Source organism: Hesperophylax consimilis, chromosome 8, assembly GCF_061612785.1.
Source record: "Hesperophylax consimilis isolate HC1 chromosome 8, BYU_Hcon_1.0, whole genome shotgun sequence".
In the NCBI taxonomy this organism is placed as follows: domain Eukaryota; kingdom Metazoa; phylum Arthropoda; class Insecta; order Trichoptera; family Limnephilidae; genus Hesperophylax; species Hesperophylax consimilis.
In genome coordinates this window covers 27995146-28017707 of record NC_142843.1, presented here as the reverse complement: position 1 = coordinate 28017707, position 22562 = coordinate 27995146, and the positions used below count along the sequence as shown (strand labels likewise).

The following is a 22562-nucleotide window of genomic DNA, read 5'->3' as shown; positions in this document are numbered from 1 at the left end:
TAAGAACGAGTCGAAGAAGCGGCTCGTTCTTATGAAGCCAACATCGACTGTGAACGGGTGTTCCGCTCGTGTACGTTGAGTTTCACGCACGTGCACCGGTTCACCCGGGATCAATGCTGCTAGCTCCTTAGACCAGGCTCCATTAAAAGACTCAGCAAGCCCACATTGCGTCTGTGCATTAGATATGGCTATCGTTATTTTAAGAATGGATTGTAAATCAGACGGACTGCCCTCTTTTGCACAGAATGAAGTAGTTTTATCAAGTATAGTGGGGCTCCAGCCCAGAGGTGACTACCAAATTCAATTGTTGGGCGTACTTGAGATTTGTATAGGGTTATCAACTGGTTACTATTGAAGAATCAGCCAGCCCTATTCATGTCTTCCAATTGCTTGGAAGCCAGATTTACTCGGACTTCTATAGAACGACGATGCTTGAACAGGTCTGATATACTTTCTAGTAGTATTTAATATCTAGTAGTTTTTTGTTTTACATTAGCTCCACATGGGCCCTGAGGAAAAAAATGCTCTGGGTCTATGTCATCTTTGGGGATGCTGTGTGGAGGGTATTTTTAGGGAAAGGAAGAAGAGAAATTTCTTGGAAGGAAAAGGATGAGGGGTGGGTAGGAATCTGGTGATCAATGTGTCCAGGAGTGACGGACGTGTGAATCCATCCCCTTCGCTGCAATATAAGACGGCGATTTGTCGAGAAAGTCCAGCTGGAGAGGTCAAAAGTACGTGGCGGGTCCCGATCCGACCCGCCACGTAGTAGATGGGCAAACGCATCCGCCGCCAAGAGCTAAACAAATCTCACTCCATGAACCCGGGAAACCCTGCTAAGTCACCAAACCACTTGTGGTGACCTATGGTAGGGGTGTTGGTTATCCAATAAATGGTTCCTGGGGCGGCAGTGCCATACTCGCCTCTTAAATTGAAACGCGAGGTCTAATGTTCTGTGAACATAAGCCACGCGTCCAAAAATAGTATTTATTTAATTTAATTTATTAGATTATTTGCGTGTATTTGATTCTTTAAATATATTAAATTAATACTTACTGATAAGTGCCCAATAGACTGATTCATTGTTCAGTAACTCCAGCTCCTTGTCTCTCGCCTCCACGATCTTTTTTCCATAAATGGTTTCCCATCCGTACATCTTCAGAATCTTGATACCTTGGAATACTTCGTTAATCTTCATCATTCTTACGTCGCTTCTGTCTGCAGTTAACTTAGAGTTGACGGACATCTTTTTCCCGATGTAAAATTGCAGTGGAGTCATTGTGAATATGCATACAGTGGCTCCAATGATAGCGCTGATACCGAGTTTTAAATACAATAGATACATCAATACGCCAATCTGGAAATAATTTTATTTAATCTATTTAAAATGCATTTTAATCGGCAATGATTTTCTGCAATTGCCAAATCGATAAGACAAAAATAACGCACTTCTATTGCAATTCATTTCACGAGATGAAATCGTTAAATGTTTATTGGCAATTGTATTTTGATATGCCAATTGGATATGCCAAATTTGTTGATTTGATAAAAGTCTTGATTCGTGTAATCAACTTTTGAGTGCAACAGTACAAATGTTAAAGCGTAAATGTACGTGTACTTGGTTCTTACTTTGAGTGGTATGGCCCAGATATAATGTCCAATCCATATGAATGACATTATGTTGAATGAGTCTTCTGATATCAAATTTGTGATGACGCTTCCATCAACGCCTTCTTCTTCACGAGGGTTCTTCTTTGGTTTATTTTCAGCGTTCTTCAAGTGAGATTTTTCTGGATATTTAATAGTTGCTTCTGCCGGCATTGGTGTTGCCGATAAATCACTGTTTGACCAAGATGCTATTCTCATGTATTTGTCGTAAACTAATGACTGGAAACAGAAATAAATATCATTAAACAAATATGCAAGACCAAATTAAAAAAAAAATTGAAGTCTAAAAGGAGATAATGTAGTTACCTGCAATGCAGATTTCAGACGAATCCCCTCAATGTTCACCAAATGAGTAGAACACTGAGAAAGAGTTCCTTGTGCAATAGCAGCTATGAAAACTATCACTCCCATAATGTATCCGTTGCTTAATAGTTCCTTGTTGGTCGGAAAGAAGTTCTCTTCCACTGGGATGCGGTTCGCATCACTGTAGGTGACGGTGTAGTCAATTATAACGGATATGCCCAAAGGACCGACAAGCCCAACGCAATCCCCTAACAACTTATACAGTCCACCCCAGTGATAATTTGGCCAGATAAATTCAAAGAAACATTTCCACAGCGACGGTTTTCTGTAATGTAGTTTTGAATTAATCTGTAATAAGAAGAAATCACGAAAGTAAGTGTACCTAAACAGGGGTATCAGCACCTACACGACATACTTTAACCAGCGATCCCTGAGCTTATTTGTAATAAAGAATTTAGATGTAATTTAGCTGTTCTGTGACATTTTTTCAATTTATACAAAAAACATACATTATTCCATCACACGTCGCCACTAGGTACAATCTAGCGTATCACGTGATACGCACTCCGTCTCGCTCCAGCGTTACCGTACTCGCGAGATGGAGCGCGTATCACGTGATCCGTTATAGCAGTGTTACACCCAAAAATTGTAAAATAACCAAAAAAACACTGAAAACAGATTTATTTTTTTAAGTCTCATAATTGGTGCATGGGATGAAAAAAAAAGATTGTCAGCGGACAGCAAAATGACGTAGGTATATATTTCACTCCAAATAAGGTCAAAAATCACCGCTTAACATCTGCCGAGTATATTATGCCACTGATACATCCTGCATAGGTTCTATTTATATACATCATATTATTATTGTTATGGTCAAGTTTACACGCGTCAATAACCAAAGAGTAAAAAGATAAATATAAAGTTTTAGTGAAGTGAAAATGAGAGATATGAGAAATTTTGTAAAGATCTGGGGTTATCGCCAATATTTCCGGAATCTTGCCACAACAGCGGATGTTATACTCGTATTCATATAGTGGACACATTCGCGCAAGAGGTTGGATCTTTGGAAAGGAATATGAAAAGTTTCGGAGTTTCTTGGTAGACCTTGATTGATATTGATTTTGATTGTGGCCAAGGGGGAATGGATTCTACAGAAATATTTATTTATATTTTTTATTTTGAAAATAAATTTGATGTAATTTTTATCACGGCGTTCATTTAACGTTTTTAATTTAAAATATTCTAGGCGTTTCTTGTAGTCAGTAAACAGTGTGATAGTGCCGGAGTTTCTTTTTAACTGACTCGTTCCTTATTTTGTGAATATCATATTATATTGTACTCCAAACCACAGAACCAACTCAAGCGTGCTGCGAGTTATGTATTTTGAGAGTATTGCTTCAACACAGAACATTGATATCAATTTAAAGATTTTTTTATCTTTGTAATAGACAACTAAGGAAATTTGACCAGGTTGGTGAGGTGAAAATGCTGTAAACGGTGAACAAAGCAACAAATCTCAAGTTTTGAGAACTCTTTTGCTTGTTTGCTGTTTACTTTAGGAAGTATGAACTCGACCAACATTCAGATTTCTCCGAAGGTTTGTTTTTAATGTACCACATCCGAAGATCAATGGTCGGTGTTGATAAAAAAAAACATGTTTACCCCAAATATCTAGGAAGGGTACCTATGTGGCATGCGTTAATATTTGAGATAACACAAGACAGAAAGTCGTTTTGAATTCTTCTATGACGTCACAATTCACATGACCGATTATATGACACGTTCTGATGTAAGAAATTTTTAAAACAATAACAAATTATATCTTGAAAAAAAATTACCATTTCTTTCTTGAAAATTTCGTTGAATTTCTTGAACTGCAGATGAACACTCTCTTCTTCAGGAAGACTTCCCAAGTCCTCTATTTCTATAGGATCTCTGTACCCTCTCCAAAGTAGGGGATTTAACCACCAGAAGGTCATTTGTGAAAAGAGATTTGCCTTGTTATGCCTGTAGCATGGCTTTTCCGGGAACTTTTCAGTAGAGGGCGTCTCGGGTACACTGAAGGATTTTTTGTGAAATGCGGACTAAAAAAGGTCGAATTATTAATTTTATTATGAAATAATCAAGAGTAGGTACACAGAAATCCATCATACATGTTCCGGTCGGTTATGGATAAATTTCAAGACAAGTCAATGTGGCGTGTGTAAAGTTTGTGGTTTCGAATGGAAAAACTCGACCTTTGCGGAACATGACATTAAAAATGTAAATTTGGGTCATAACCCGCCCCTTGCTCAGGTCCGTGGGGCCGTCGAGCTATTAGCCATTAAGTTAAAATAGAACCGAGTAAACTGCAATTTGCGTGCTTGGGGCCCGTCAAAATAGAATAATCGAATATCGTATTTGGTGGAAATGAACGTAGGTATACAATTATTATGAATTTTTTAATTTAGGCCTTATTCAATTATTTTTTTTCTAAACGTCGGAATTTTTCTTCAGTTGTAAGAAAGGTAATATTCCAAGCGAAATTGGGGACAAAATATTGGAAAAAAAAGACTGGAAGTTATCAAATTAGCATATGCTATTTTCGTGTTATTAATTATGTGCTTATTTTCTAGAAAAAAAACTCTAGAATAGTCAGCGAGTACCAACCATGTTTCAATCTATGTAAGTTTAAGTAATTAAAGGAAACATATAACACAGTTTTTTTAATGATTTGAAACGTCTATATATTTTGTCCTAAACGTCTATAACATATCATAATACCTACAAACTCTAATGAATCCAAAAATGTTTAGCGGGCGGTCGATTTAAAGCGCGCGCCGAGTTGAGATGAGTAATGCTGCGATTGTTGAACATTTTAATGAGAGTCGTTAAGGAAAGCTGTTGCAACAGGGCGGCCTCAATAGAGATGTTCGTCTAATCATACCCTGAGTTGGCTTTTCAATTACAACTAATTCCATTTTCAAAAAAGGCTTTATGCAGCTAAAAAACAATGACACTATTTAGAAAATAAAATAAAAAAAACTTGAAAAACACAGGTAAGTACCACTATGTTTATCATTGAAACCCAGTTTACTATACTAAACAACATTTTGCTGTACCATAAATTGTTTTAGTATTTTGGCACAACTAAAAGAAAGTTATATGTAAAAAAATGTTAGTGAAAGTATGGGTTCATTATATTTGTATGATTGTAAACAGATTTATACGTATACGTATCGATTACTGTGGTATGTGAACACATAAACAAACATTATAATAATGATACACTGGATCCAGCGCTGGAAACGTAAATATAATACTTAGGCAATCAGCGGATAGTTGGCGTAACTCGAGAAAGCCTTTTTTATTATCATTTAAACCTGCTAAACCACTTTTGATGTTTGTCCGCGGGTACATATATTGATAATAGTTTATAAATGTAATAACAATAATGGAATAAGTAGTCAGAAGGAGATCACAATCCGTGGATGTAAATATTCCATTATAGGTACTGATTACCGACACTTTTAAAATAGATAATTTAATTATTTTTAATGTTTATTATTTATGTTAATGTCATTTCTAAATAGAGACGAGGCCCTCTAGCATAAGCAAATCTACTAAGATTTTATCAACAATGTCTGCCAGGGGTGATAATAATAATATTAGTAAAAGGTTAAAGCCCAAAAAACAATAAAAAAACAGCATGGAATTTACTACTACATAAATAATAAATGTAAATTTTACTCACCTCTGTGTATAAAGTGAACGCATCTCCCAGCGCTAAAACAATCAAAACTCCGCAAAGCACAACTGCCAAAGAAAACACCGCATCATTCCAACTCAGATTAATCGAATTCAGATTAAGTAATCTCAACAGCCTCCAGATGGCGGCCATGATCCATAATCCGATTTCCAGGCCGACAAATGGTTGCAGTCCCTTATTTTCAATGGCGAAATGAAAAGCAATATCTGCAAATAGGGCCAACAAGGAGATGAATGGAACCAGGAAGTATCTGATGGAGATATTTCGTCTCTCCAGTGTGACGAAACAATCTCCGGTCTCCAGGATGTGAAGGATTATCAGGAAAGTGATGAGGAGGTGTCGGAGGTAATGGCCTGAGAACTTCTTGCCGTTGGTCGATCGCCTGTCAATTAAAAAGAATATTCTGTATTATATGTAGAGATGTAAGAAAAAATTACTTGTGGTAGTATACATAGATTATGCATTTATTTAGATTTATAATATGAGTAACTTGTGTTATATATATGTATATTCAATTTATGTAAGAAAATAAAATGAAAATATTTTACATTAAAATTAATAGTATAACTGCGGATAAAAATAACACAGTGAAAAATAATAAAATAAACTAAGCCTAAGGAAAAAATGGCAATCGAAGAGGCATAATTTGTTTGGTTGGATATTCTTTAATGAAATATTCTACAGTTTGGGTTTGACCCGGTTGAGGATTATATATTTTACAGTTATATACATATATAAACAACATTTATTGGTGGTACCTTAACAAAATGCTCATTTGATACATAAACTATTATTAATAATAATAATAATGGCTGTTTTATATAGCGCCGTTAAAAATCACCTCAAGGCTGAATTAACTGACCATCAGGCCATTTCTCGACAGAGGTAGGCAGGTAAGACAGATCGCCATACAACTATGTCTCGACATATACTATTTGCTTCATTAAAATTCATTTACCGTATCATACATACTCTTATTGTTATTATTCTGACTCTTGACTTGACCCGACTCAAGTATTTGATTCACTTGATCGTGCCATGTCTTCCTAGGGCGTCCCCGATTTTCTCCTTATACTCCTTTCTTCGTGCATCCGCTTCATATGCCCCAATGCGTTATATGATTACAAATTTAACTTACTATAGTCGAAAAATATAATCAACAATTTTTTAACTTGAAAATATTTGCGATAAACATAAATGAATTATTTTATACAATGACGTTATCAACCATAAATGGGATTTTATTTCAGAATAACAATAAAAAGCGTACCTAACCAGGTTTCAGAGCTATAAGCAATAAACCCAAGGGTGACTTTACGCCCACAACATTACTAGTAGTACCTACCTATGTCCATATACATTACGAAGTACCCAAACATACATAGAACGGCTATGTGCTTCCGAGCAACATGAATGAAATATGCTACCGATCCATTGATGTATTATATTTAGATGAGACACGAAGCGAAAAAATAGGTCCCGCTTTTTGACCTCCAACTGACCCCCAACGCTCTAACTAAAACTACCAATTCAGGTCTACCTAGAGTTCTAATAGTGGAACAAAATTCGACTAGATATTAGTATGCAGTAGCGCCTCTAATTGTAGCTCTTTTTACCGATCTTCATTTTACCTTAGCACTATACATATAATAAATACATAGGTGGGGCATCCCCATACGCCAAATAGCATTCTATATAGGTCAGAACTATAAAATAACGTTGTGTTCTCCACAGGATTGCCATAAACGTCATATCCCGTATGCCTTTAAGTACATAGTTGCTCCATAAAGGGTCTGGTATTTCTGTTAGTCAGAATCGTCCGGAAAAGGGTAGGTACGATTAAAATAACTTTTTCCATTCGCAAAAATAGGTTCATTAGTTCAAACCTTTAGTGAAGACATAATGCTAAAAATAAAAACATACCATTTATAGAAATACATTAAAATTGTTACAGTATGTTTTGTGAACCTCAACTTGTAGACCTCGCGTTCAAAACTGTATGATTCTAATTTTCTCTTATAATAAATAAAATCCAAATTCTCCTCAACAAAATCCTGAGATTTTTAAATAGGTACCTACTTAATTATAAATATTAAATGTAATTTTTTTTAAATGTCAAATTAGGAATTACACAATTTGTCCATATAAACGTCACAATCTAAATGACATATCTTTCAGACTTTCTTCAACTGCCATAATATTGAATAAATGTAAAAAAGAAAGTCCAAATAAATACCACGATTACACATTCGAAAAAATAATCTTTACGGAACCAATAGGACGGCCACAATCTTGAACCGGAAACGGAAAGTATACATTTACGGACTGATGAAACGCAAAACGGTCGAGTTAAAACAGGACTTCGCTACGGTCAGTCATTAATATCTCCTAACTTCAAATTATGTTATTGTCGGTCTGTGACAGTGTGGCAAAATATAACTAATAAAAACATATTATTTATAGTAAAGTCTCAAAAAGCTGCAATCTCATTATTAGATTATTATTAGTGTTATTATTTTAAGGACTGTACAGATTGGGATTGTTGTAAACGGAAGTGGCGCCCTCTGTTATTTTCAAAAAGATAAGTTGAAGTTTTCAAACCGTGGCAGCGAGTTTATATCTACTAGTCTACAAATAACACAGAAGCACCCTTGACTGGTCATATTTTACTGAACGGCGCCATATAAAATTGGGCGATTATTATTATAGATAGACATAATTACATAATTTAGTATGAGAATGTTTGCTTTCCATGGGAATAAAAACCTTTAACAACATCCATACATTTATGACTGAATCTATTAATAGTTTTGTAAGTGAGCGATCAATAAAACGGTATGAAAATTTTGTAAAACGTGTTTTATGTATAAAATTAGCGGTAAGCACCACATTTTATTTTTCTAGACGATGAATCAGTAACTTCCTGAGGGATCCCTCTTTTTAGAAATTTTTGAGATTTTAGTAATGCGTTTATCAGAAATAATTAAAAATGAACTCCAAGGAAAGATCGATTTTTAGGCATGCTAGGTCGACCGTAGGTAGGCCCGTTACGCCGGGACGTGCGCTGAATATTGTTTTACACGACTTCATCACTTCACTCGGAAAAACCGGAAAAAACCGGAAAAAAACGGACTGTGAAAGTATAACATAGCTGACAATATTTGGACTAACCGGGAAATTCTTTTAACCAGGATTTAATTCACCATATTCCCCGGTAAGTCGAGAGCATACTGTAAAAACAACTATTTTAAGGGTGCAGTCATAAAGTCCGGAGAATTCCATTACTTACAGATGAACTGGGTCATTTCGCGCTATGTCGTGTTGTAGAAGCAGGCGTAAACCTTAAACCTTCCCTATAAGTGTAACAAGGACAGATTTATCAGGGTATTAACACACATGCTGTACACACGGAATATTACAATACGTATGCTTTTATATGGCATCATAACTCCCAGCCAAACGGTGAGACTGTAGTTAACCACTCAGGTCTATACGTATAAACATATAATTTTTGAATGATTAAAAACTAGCTGCCGTGTACCCGACGTTGATGGGAGTTATCCTTAGGAGATAGACATATATCATTGCCGACTTTTCTGTAGGCCTTTTTAAGATACACAATTCCGTAGTACATTATTTTATTGTACATGGCCCGCAGATACTTTAATAGTACACAACTGCTGACCCTGTACAAATCGCAAGTGCGCCCTACTGTCGAATTTGGCAGCCATCTCTGGTCCGGAGCCCCTAAATACCTGAAAAAAAACCCTTGACTCTGTGCAAAAACCGGCGGTCCGTTTGAGAGATTCCCCAATCTTAACAAACGGACTGCAATTTTTAGAGCACAGGCGTCAGGTAGGTATGCTGTCCTTGTTCTATCGGTATTACAATGGAAGATGCTCTGAGGAACGTCATTGATCCATTCGGCACCGGTGCGTAGTCGGGATACACGCCAAACGCGCGCCCAACATTTGTACACGGTTGACATTTGTCAGATGAGAACGGGTCGCTTCTACGATTCGTTCTTAAGTTCAACAGCTCGGCTGTGGAACGAGCTGCCGGCCTCTGTGTTTCCACCCTCCTACAACATGGGACTCTTCAAGACCCATGTTCACTCCTTCCTCTCCACAAAAAGACCCTGCACACAGCATCCCCAAAGATGACATAGGCCCTGAGGGAAATTATTTTCTTCAGGGCCTCCTGTGTGGAGTTAATATAAAAAAAAAAAATTAAAAAATTGATTTATCACACGAGATTTAGCCAGCGTTAGCAATGTAGTGCCCGAAAAATATTTTTATAATTTGATTATAAAACATTGAATTTTCTCTACTTTCTATAAATAAAATATGCATGTATCATATATGTAAACGGAAGAAATTCTCAAAACAACTGGACCTTAGTAATTTCCATAAAACAGCTTGCTCCTTTTAATATTTACTAGCTGACGAGTACCCGGTGTTGCTCGACTTTTCTCTACTTTCAATAAATATAATATCCATGTATTATATATGTATATAAATACACCTTCCTGAACAAATTGTCTAAATGATAGTGAAAACCCTATAAAAATTCGTTGAGCAGTTTAGACGAATTGAGCGCACAAACATACAGACGCGGATAGCGACTTTATTTTATACTATTTAGAGACTAGAGATGGCTCACCGATAATAATAACAAAACACTGAATTAAAATTATCGATAACGAAAAAACAAACATTTTACTACACAATTCTCTTATAAACATTATTGTCACCTTTTTTCGTTTCACATAAATAATTAATTAAAAATTCACGAGGTTTCTAAGTTTTTCTCAAATTTTGGTTTCATAGGGGTGTACATTTTAATTATTCTGTGATTAACTTCTTGATTTGAGTATGAAGGGTCTTTCTAATGCCGTTTACATTAGATCGGGAAAACACGATTTACATGGGACCAATTGAGCTGTTTCCAAAAGCGAACAAATTAGCCTGATGGGTTAACACCCACTTGTAAGTAATATTTAATTATGATTGATAAACTTTACGGCGAATATATTACTGAAGGGCTGTGAAATTATTGGAATAGATTATACAACACGCGGTACTCGGAATAATGTTATCATAAAAAGATCATCATATACAACAACATTCATAAGCTTGAGATATTACGAAGATATAAAGCTAAGCCAAACATTTTCTGAGTATCGCGTGTGGAATAGATCATTCAACACGCGGTACTCTGAATAATTTTATCATAAAAATATCATGATAATAACTTTCATAAGCTTGAAATATTACGAAGATATAAAGCTAAGCCAAACATTTTGTGAGTATCGCGTGTGGATAGATTATTCAGCACGCGATACTCTGAATAATTTTTTTATAAAAAGATCGTGATATTCAACAACTTCCATTGGCGTGAGATATTATGGAGATATAAAGCTAAGCCAAACATTTTCTGAGTACCGCGTATGGAATAGATTATTCAACACGCGGTACTCGGAATAATGATCATAAAAAAGAAATATATATTTAACAACGTTCGTAAGCTTGAGATATCATGAAGATAAAAAGCTAAGCCAAACATTTTCTAACGAAAAACATTTCTTTCAACATTCTATCACTGAGAGTTTGTTAAATCGTTGGGAATAATTTTGATGTACCTATAAGAGTTAACATTATCAACAATCAACATTAATGGTGAAAATCAGACAAATTTATTTTTACTTTCTGTAATATGCAATTTATAATGCGTTTAAAAATATATAATATTAAAAAAATGACCACTTTTTAAGGCTGAGCGCCATCACGATTGCCAGTTGTTTTGCGACATGCTACCTATACGTTGGGTACCGTGAAAAAAAAATTACCTACTTTTTAAAATACTTTTTTTACATTAGCTCCACGCAGAAAGCCCTGAGGAAAATACTTTTCCTCAGGGCTTTATTATTATTTAGGCCTATGTCATCTTTGGGGATACTGAGTGGAGAGTTTTTTTATGAAAGGAAGGATGGGAAGTTATGGGAAGGAAAAAGGTACGAGGAGTGGGTAGGAATCTGGGGATTAGTGAGTCCAAGAGTGACCCTCCCACTGTAGTGCAAGGCGATGTTCCGAGAGAGTCGTGTTGGAGAGATCTCCCTCAAGCAGTCCCTCCGGATCCGGCCTGCCATGCAGTTGGTGGACAGACACATCTGCCGCCAAGACCCGGATAAACCTCACCCCGTAGCAAACCACTCGGGGTGAACTATGGCAGTGTTGGTTATCTAATAAATGGTTTCCCTACATTAATGGTAGTTTATCAGCTGTGTAAAATATAAAACACATTTACTACTAAAATACCGTATTACGTTTGGTTGAATCTAGAAATCCCTAGTTATCCGAATACCGACTGCAGCGTCACTTTATATCGGCGTCATTGCAAATACCAAACAAATAGCGCACTTTTAAATAAGATGAATAATTGTAGTGACTTATTTTTGGGTTATTATGACGTGTTGCGCCGCCTACTTATTTAGCCAACTTTTCGGACTATAATACTTTTGGCCGTGAAAATCTCAAATTATGAATATTGTTAATTTTCCAATGATAATGATGGCGCTTCGGGAATTAATCTACGCCTTGTTTTTATTGTCTACTATTCGTACGACGCGCTTGTTAGCACTTTTGCGGATTCCCAGGCGTTGATTGAATCATCTTCGCGCAATAATTTACCTATTTGTTCAGTTTTATATTTCGCATTTTTCTGGGAAGCCAATAACATTTTTCTCCCGGAAAGTCCCGGAAACTGCGATAGATTGTAAACAAAGGTGTTGCTCCTTTTCCCTGCGTGACAAGCGAACCTTCGTCAGTTATTTCGGAAGGCTGATAAGGGAAGGAGCACAATGTTTTCTGTAATGAATGTAATGATGAAAAGATTGCTCCAATACATCAATCGCTGTCTTGAAAATTGAACACGAACGGTATTTTTTTCGATGGAAATTGGAAAGAGTTTATTCCAATTGATCCAACCAATCTATTTATAAGATGCCTATTTTAAAAAGCGGATTAAGATAACAGACAAGTTAGATAAAATGTATTAAAAAATTCACTATACAAACTGTATTATAAATGTTTTAATCGAATAAGTATGTATGCTTTTCAAGAAGTATATTAATTATTTCTTATGAATTATCAGTTACATTTCCGAAGCTGCATAGAAAAATGAAGACTAATCTTTAGCTGGAAAAAGTACGTTTCACATTGTGAGCATAAATAAAAACAAGAATTTAAAGGCATCCTGTTCCTTTAATTCTTTGTGACTTCCATCCTTTTTTTGTCTGTACAGAAATACAAAGATTATTTGCAAAAAAAATGACGTATTATGACTATTTCTTTGTGATATTTAAATGAAATCTGTGGATTAACCAAAAACTAAATAAGAGGTTAATTTGATTAATCAGAGGTACATATACTCGTCAAATAAAAACGTTTTCTTTCTTTCCAATTACAAGTAATCTCATAGGTACACAAGGGTTCATTTCTGATGAAATTCATATAATTGTTTACATTGAAAATTTTGATACATTGGAACAGTTATACAAATAAAAATACAGTGTAGTTTGTTGCAAAAAAATCTCACAAAGGCAAAGCCTGTGGTGGGTATTATAGTAGTTATTATAACATTTCTATGATTTAAGAATTGAACATAAAATTAAGCTGTAAATTTTTATTGAAGTTAAAAATATAAAAAAACCATAAATAAAATCAAATCAAAACATATGATATTTTCAGTGGATTTTTTAAACCAAACAAAAAAATGATACCTGCCTACCTAAAAGAAGAAGTTTTATAAAAGTTTATAAATATTGCGCAATCAAAACTAAAATCAAGGACACGAATGTTACTAAAATACTAATAAATACTACTACAGATGACTGTTGACTTATAAGAAATATACATCTACTTCGTTGAATTTTAACCAAGATTTGAGATATTTTATATCCCTACAATGAATAGATTATATTTAGTAGTCGAATTAGTTTTGTTCATTTTACGATATTCCGTGATTTATCTATTTAATTTGTACATAAAATCAGTGTCATATTTCGACCACGGAGTATATTATCATTATTATAAAGAATAAATCTATTCGTCTGCCTCTCTAACGGTAAGTTCAGGTGTCATGAAATTTAGACATATTTTCCAGCGTGGAATTTCCATGTCAGCAAAAATACTTGCAGCTCCCCACTTAATTTTCATAAGATAAAAACTCCCCACTGTTTGCGGAATATTTTTCAATTAGATAATGATGTCGGAAAAAGTGTGAAAAAAAACTATTAATCGAAATACTCAGCTTTATGATTGAATTTATTTTTTAATAAAACCTGCTTTATGTACAAACGTTCCGTGCATGAAAAATAAATTGAGTCAAAAGTATTAAAAAACTCATCAGCATACGCAAATATTAAATGCATTATAATTCCCAGAACGTGCTTAATACTAAAACAGTTGAGCGGCTATTTTCATCCGATGTCAATAAAACGTTTCGATAAACATTTACACTGCAAAATTAATTTATAACATTCAACAACACGTATTGTGCACGATCAAGCCATTTTCTAAACAAATGGAAGCATTCCACGGTAAAAAAATGATCTCATTTTTATAAAGTGAAAAGAATTGTTGTTTTTTAGTACGACAGGAATTTTCACCATCGCTGAAATTGTCCGGAATCTCCCGAAAAGACCGTAATAAAGGAACAGAAAGGGGTGATATAATTTATAGCGATTCAATTTGAATTTCGATAGCCCTCGTAATTTTCCCTTTCATGTTAGATAATTTATAGAAAGGAATTTTCAAATTTATAGAAATAACCGGCGGTTATTGTGCAGATACATTTAATAAATGTGTCAAACCATCTGTTTGGTTCGGCGAGTTTGTTTGGAAGTTGCGGAAAGTCAAAATTACATTTTTGGCAGAAAACACAATGCAAATGTTAGATCTTGTTAGGATGCGAGAATCGTACATGAAAATATAAAATTAAATCATATTCACGGAGTCAAATATTACATTCAATTTTTTTAAGTATTTTCCTCTCGGTATTGGATTATATTATTTTTTTACATATAAAGTGTTATATTATATTTGTAAATATAAAGTGTATATGGTATAGAATAACTAATAGAGTGTAAGTATAAGTAGAAAAATATTAAACGATATTAAAGTGGGCATGAAAAGTAGGAGAACAATAATATAGAATTCGTTAAAAAAAATTTGTTCTCTTGGCCTTCTTTGAGGTTTTCATTCTAAATCTATATTTATTTAATGGAATTTGCTTTCATAATAAGTTCACAACTTTTAAAAAGTGCATCAACGTAAAACGTTATGTTTAAATTATTTTCATATGGCTATTATTTTTTGACGAAAATACATTTTTGGCGGGAATCGAACCCAAAATCTCCGGACTCGGTCTACATAAATTGTAGCTCAAACTGCAGAAATTGCAACATGCCTTTGAATATTATATTTTATGTGCATAAACATTAATATCATCGATAGGTATATAACAATACTTGGTCGATGGAATACTATAAAGGCCTAGGTACTAAATCCTTATTAACGTAACGTTTATTCAAGCAACGCTCCGCGCTCAATGATTTTATCAGAACAACTCCATAGAGTCCATAGACCATCGGCTGCTACAAAAAATAAAAGTGGGAAGAGCCAATATGGAAAGTATTTTCAAAAATTTCCGAACAAAAATAAACCTCTGTGTCTGTGGTCTATTATTGTGAATAACTGAGCTATGAACCATCCATCTAACCTGCCGTAAATTGACAATATCCATGTTTTTTGTAAAAATTAAAACGTGTTTCACTCCTAAAATTCGATAAATAAGAACAACGTTTGTGGCTTTAAAAGATTATCGCTTCTAAAATATAAGAAAACCTTTTTTGTTTTAGATATGTTTATCAGTGAAAACCCCAGCCGAAGAGCAAACATAATTTTCCCCAGAAAAAAATCTGTTTGAACAGATGAACATAACTGGTTTTACCGCCGCATAAGTGAAAATATTTTTGTGACACTTTTCGTGAATAAACTTTCATTCCAAAACAACACGCAAAATAGAATTCTTAAAAATACCGTCCGGAAGAGGCTCAGTTGGCAACGCGTCTAGGTCCCGCCCAGGCGTAGTGTGTTCAATTCTTCGGCTGGCTAAGTCTCCCATCACGACACAAGCAACATTTTCCGATTACTTTACTTTTTTATTTTAAAAAAGGAAGACAAACACTCCCGGGTTACGAATAACCTGACAATATTTGAAAATCTCCTACAACCCTAATAAAAGGAAAATGTTGCTTGTGTGGTGATGGAGGAATGCTAGCCGAGGAACACACTACGCCTGGTTGAACCCAAACTCGAAGTCAACTCAGCCACCTAGTCGGAGATTTTCAAATATTGTCAAGTCATTCGTAACCTGGGAATGTTTGTCTTTCCTTTTTAAATAATAAGAAAATACAAAAAATAATACCAGCCCGTCAATATACAGTACTATATTTTACCAGTGATTATTGTCATTAATTCATATTTAGAGAAATTTTACAGCAAGTGCGCACTGACCAAATAAAAATGTTTATTCTATAAAAGCGTCATCTGCGTTCTACAGGAACTCTATCCTATCACACGCTCCATGATTAATTCACATTCATTCATTATCTTATAAATACTCTCTTGGTATTCTAAATGTTCTAAATACCAAAATTATTATCCCATTTCCACTGCAATCAACATTGATTGTGCATACCTAATGTCATTAAAATATTGTATTTCATAAATTGCATGAACTCGTAGACGACGTAGACCACACAAAGCACTAATACACGTTAATACTAGGTATACAAAAGTTTTATATATTTACACTTTAACAGTGAATTGGAATCATGTTGCGTTTTTTTTCTGCTCATCTAGTCACAATCATAATACTCGTTTTAACTTTAATGAAGGACTTATTGTACCTAATCATACAAATAAATATGGACAAAGAACGTTAAACTATATGATTCCCAGTTGTTTTTGCTGAAATTAAAAACTGTGCCCAAAACAAATAATTGGTGAACTTACAGAAAGAATAAATTTGTGTTAGCTTACAATGATATATTATTCCAAAGACTTTTAAAATTGTTATTTATGTTTTTCATAATTTTCTTTTGCTATATTTCTGTAATTTTTTTAATTTTTGTTTTACACATATAATTGTAAAAATGTAACTGTAAACACACTATAATAATATTTTTAATGTAAATAACCCATTAGACAAACTGCTAAAAAGCAGTTTATCGGAACTTTTTTGCCTTATATTTGTAAAGTGTGTAATATACAGGGTGTCCGGAAACTCGTAGTACAAGCGGGAAACTGGTGAATCTACATCACATTTGGAGTCGATTTTGTAGTATATTTTTTTTTTGATTTGAGCTTTCGTTATCGAGTAAATCGAGTTAGAAGTTGATTTTTTTTTTTTAATCAAATTCTTATAAATTATTATTGAAGATCAAAGTACCCAACTAATTAAAACTATTTGAAAGTAAAACAAATGAAGAAACTCGGAATTGAAGCATTATTTTGAAATCACCCTTCATTTAATCCGGTGTAATCATAAAATATTTCTGCTCTGCAGGGTTAAAACATCTGTTGTTCAACCCTAAACACCAGAAAAAACTTTAACCCTAAAATAGCCGAAAAATATTTTTTTTTGTTTTTTTTTTTTTTTAGAAAATGCTCAAATCAAAAAACTTTATGTTTATTTGGGTTCCCCATGTGGTGTAGATTCTCCAGTTTCCCGCTTGTACTACGAGTTTCCGGACACCGTGTATAATAAAAAAATAAAAATAAAAATTGTAGCAAATATAATATATAGGAACAAATACGATCTTTAAAACTTCCTGGAAAGCGTCTCTGTTTCGGGCCATTTAACTTATTAGCACAATAAATTACGGAGATCATGTCAGACACGCATACCTACAGCATCCTTCCGAGAACGTTCTGTAGACCTCGCGATGGGGAGTTATTCGGGCCTGCCGTAATCATGAGTCATGACTCGCACGGACTTTCCAGATAACGGCCGGATATTTTAGATTAACGGAACATTAGTTTTGATTTAGATACGGTCAAGGCAAGGCAGATGGTGAAAGTCAATTTGTTTATTGATGAAGCAATGGACAATGGACACACTGGGCCTGAAGAAAGTTTCACGATGAATTTGATATGTTTAATTACAAACAATACTAGTAATAAAATGTAGAATTTTTAAAAATAAAATGGTATTATAAATGCGTATTATGTGTGGTTTGAGAACAAAAAAAATAACTTCTAATCATATTGGTTTGTAATCTGAAAAAGATAATAATGTATCGTGTTATTTTATTGTATTTCTCCTGAATAACATGCCATAAACATGTCGTGGTGAAACTAACAGACAATAAAAAATAACTTCTAATCGTATTGGTTTATAATCTGAAAAGATAATAATGTATCTTGTTATTTTATTGTATTTCTCCTGAAAAACATGCCATAAACATGACGTGATGAAACTAACAGGCAATAAAAAAATCCTAATAAACAAAGCGAATGAAACGAAGTTATTTATAAAAAATAACATTTCCCGAGAGAGTTTTAATTGTTCCTTCGAAAATAAAAAATAAAATTTAAGTTTCACGAGTTTCTTTATTTGGTAGACCAGTTATTACGTATAAGATAATAATCATAGTTGTATCAACCGAAAGAGAAAACAATTTTTTGAAAGACATAAAAAATTTGCGTTTGTTACCAAAGACTGAAAACTAATCATACCAGTTTTCTTTTAAATAAGTACATACCGTACCAATAAAATAATATTTTTTAGATGCGTATATTTTTAGTGGCGTTTCGACTGACCGGGCAACGGCATCGATCTTGATCCAGACCGGCAAATGCCCAAAACCTTAAGTGCTTAGTTAAAAATGTGAACGATTTTTATACCTGCAGGGCTACCTTACCTGGAAGCATGCAGACGAAACCTCCCAGTCGGCAAGTGAGGTTCCTTCTCTAAACAACTTATTAAACTTATGACTAGTAAAGGCCCCGCATTCCCAATTTCTACTGATTTATAACATATTTCTCTTTAACTCGTTTTTAAGTACCAAAAAATAATATATGCTATTTTTTAAGAAAATATCTATACAAATGCAATGCCGAAATGGTAATTAGGTATATGAAATTCCCTCGATAGAAAAAAAATTCGCAAAGTAATTTCCGAAAATTATTGAAAACACGTTTTGTTCTATTATTTAATATGTTAAAGGTATGAAAAAATTCAGAGTGTATCTTTAAATGCAACTAAAGCATCTACATAGAGAATTTTACTCCATTTCAAACGAGTCCTGTTATATTAAATATTTTCACCATTTTCGCTTAATTAATAGAGTTTTTAATATAATCGCGCTCCTTCTAACACGTATTTACATATCTCTCTTTCAAACCATCTTTGAATGCCTACTACGGGGTCTTAACTATAAACTGTTATAAGCATATCTTAATATATTTCTTAAATTATTGTATTTAAATTATGTGTTGATAATAATAATAACGTTTGCTTATTTCAGTAAGTGCAATACTCTGTCTGCCATATAAACGCATATCTAAATAAATTACACTAATAATTTTAGAAGTACACTATACTTTGTTGAATTGGAACAAATGCTATTTTTACTGGTTTTATAAATAATAAATTAAGATAAATTATATCTCTTGCACTGATCTCATGCAGAAATAGTGTTAATAACACACTTATTTTATTATTTACGTACTTTCGTAATTTTTTTAATTGTTTTTCCTTCCTTATTTTAAACATTATTTTTTTATCTTTTTTTTATATATTTTTTAAGAATATTTTTCTTATATTAACGGATGCTGCTTTCCTAAACACAAGCAAGCACCAGCTTACTTTAGAAAATAATATAGCAAAGCACAAAATAGTACACTGGAATACCTGTTGATAATGTAAAAAATGTAAAAAATACATATTTACTACCTTATAAAATAGTAACTAGAATGTTATGGTATTCACACATAAAATATATTGACAGTATTAAATTTTCCCACCTAAAATATATTGACATTATTTAATGTTCACACATAAAATATATTGACATTATTAAATGTTCACACATAAAATATATTGGTAGTATTAAATGTTCACACATAAAATATATTGGTAGTATTAAATGTTCACACATAAAATATATTGACAGTATTAAATGTATATTCGCTCGGTAGTTACAGGAAAAAAATTTGTACGATTAATAAATAATATGATCTAATCAGCAAAAAATGTTGAATACGTCTTCGGTGATGTAAACAATCTATAAATATTGTCATAATTCAATTGTCAGGGTAGCAATAGCAAATCACAACAAACATCAAGTGTTTTAACTATAACCCACAAAAAGGTCCTAAATAAAACTGCGCATAGTAAATATAAATTTGAAATAAATGAGCACGTCCCTTTTTATCTAGTTTCGGGGTGGTTTAATTAGGCTAGCCGGGAGTGACGCGAGTTTGACGCATCGCCACTGCATGCCTTCACAAATTGTTTATCAATAAATAATATGTAAATTAATTATACGTTTATGGACACACCCATACTCAAACCAGTTTTACACATTCGGATACAATTTACAATGTTTACTTACTTTTGATATCCGATACGACTTATGTAGATAGCCAGGCAGAACAGTAGGCAGGAGTAGGCAGTGGTTAGGCCGATACCAACTATGTCTATCAGGCAAGTATTGAGCTGGACCTTTCCCTGGTGCTCTAGGACAATGGTTTGGCAGATCATTTCCATGGCTTGCCAATGGTTCAGAGAAATCCCAATAAAACACTGCTCACATTCTCTATACTATACTTTCTCAAAAGCTCTACACGTAAAAGGTAGGCATATAATTGTAAATTTAAATATCGCTGACTTATTAAAAAACGCGGTGGATAAATAGTTTAGTGCATAGTAAGCTGAAAATAATCCAATAAAACATGCGAAACTGGGATTAAGAAAAATTATGTCGTTTCAGTTTTAATTTGGTTAAACTCAGGAACTTTCTTTGATTTAGTACATTTTTAGCAAACAGCGAAAATAGTGTATTTTTAAATAAAATTATTATTATGAATGAAATTTTTCCAACCCACGAAACAATAAATATTTTTCAGCATTTCTTTTTAATGAAACTGAAAAAAATAAAGAAAACCTCAATGAAAATCAAATTGTTTTCAAGCGGTAATTTATTTACGTATACACTAATTTTTCCGCGGACTTTAATTTTTATTGTCTCATGTTCACTTTTTCACACTACTGCACAATGCACTATTTTTTAGCGAAATAATAATTCCGATCAACATGTAGAATTTTGTTTCGTTCTTTGGTAAACACGTCGTTACTGGGCGGTTAGTGAAACTCAATTAAGCCGAACGCTCGCGGTGGCGTTTACGTTACCCTTACTTACCGCTGGCTATGGAGCTCGGGGTATAATAATCAACACAGACAAATCAGAACAGTGACAAACCAGAATACTTTTTAAACGTGATAAAGTTATGGAAAGTGAAGAAAAATACGTTGGAATAATGTTTGATACGATTTGAGATTTTCACGGCCAAAAGTATTATAGTCATGTATTCTTGGGGTGTTACGCCGTGTTGTGGTACCTCCTTCTTTACAAATAACCTGAGAGTATTTGAAAATCTCCTACTACCAAAGCTACAGAAAGCGAAAAATGTTGCTTGTGTTGTGATGGATATGGTATTTAGTATATTATGATACTTAGCCAGCTGAGGAATTGAACACACCACGCCTGGGTGGGACCCATACGCGATGTCAATTCAACCACTAACCGGTATATGTAATTTTATTAATTGTTTTAATGAAAGAGGTTAAATATTTCCTAATTTTTTTATAATATTTCATTTTTTTTATCTAGAGGAAATTTTTTTTGTCAGGCAATATAACTCTTATTTTTTCTAATAGACACGATCAACCCATGTTAGAAACCATGGTTTTATTTTTTTTTGAATTTCGTATAATTTTTATAGTTTTAATATCAGTTGATGCTGAGATATAATTACAGAAAATATTATAAAAAATACTTTTATATTTTGTGTTACATGTGATCGATATATGATGGACGTTTCATTTCTCTACTATATTTTTTATACATAATATAAAATTTATTTCGGACACGAAATTAATGAAATCAGGTTTTATAATGTTATTATTCTCGTTTGATCGTCAGTGATAAAATCGTCAATTATGGTTATTTTAAAAAAAATTCTTTTATGATAAAATAATGGTTCTGAATTCATCCATAAAAGTATATTCATTAGATTCGTGAGTTCGGTAAATCGCGATAAATTAAAAATATTTTATATAAATTATATAATTAATTTTATTTCCATTGACGTGTCGATAATATCTAGACAATGATCTCAATACATAGGTAGTTCTTCCACTGTGACGTTTGAATACGATTTCACAAATACAACTATTTCTGTATATCGCAAAAGATGTTACAAAGTAGCTATAATTCGGTATACAAAATGTATTGTACTCACTGGCTTCGGTTAACACGATAACGTCGGGTTTATGATTTAGGAAATTAATTAATAATTAAAATACATAAAAGTTTTGTTTCATTGATCTGGTATTCAAATGTAATATTGAGAATGAATTTGATATTTTATTTGAAAATTTCTTCCGAAAGCTTATCACTTTGTGATGGCATTATTTATTTTATTAAAACACAAATAACTTTGTTTACATCACTTTATTCTATTCAACCTCTACACGTTTCATGAACGAAGTTCAC

General features: G+C 33.4%; 1 protein-coding gene across 1 annotated transcript in view; it reads right to left on the bottom strand.

The window, feature by feature from the left end:
* Positions 1-21146, bottom strand: part of Sur (Sulfonylurea receptor) — a 49375-nt gene extending 28229 nt beyond the window's left edge. The window contains exons 1-7 of the mRNA XM_089634060.1: positions 20893-21146; positions 20400-20718; positions 5702-6098; positions 3807-4052; positions 1972-2316; positions 1627-1884; positions 1054-1354 (exon numbers count right to left, since the gene is read on the bottom strand). Of these exons, the coding sequence (XP_089490186.1) occupies positions 1054-1354; positions 1627-1884; positions 1972-2316; positions 3807-4052; positions 5702-6098; positions 20400-20554 (1702 nt within the window). The 5' untranslated portion in view covers positions 20555-20718; positions 20893-21146. The remainder of the gene's footprint in view (positions 1-1053; positions 1355-1626; positions 1885-1971; positions 2317-3806; positions 4053-5701; positions 6099-20399; positions 20719-20892) is intronic.
* Between the last annotated feature and the right edge of the window lie 1416 nt (positions 21147-22562).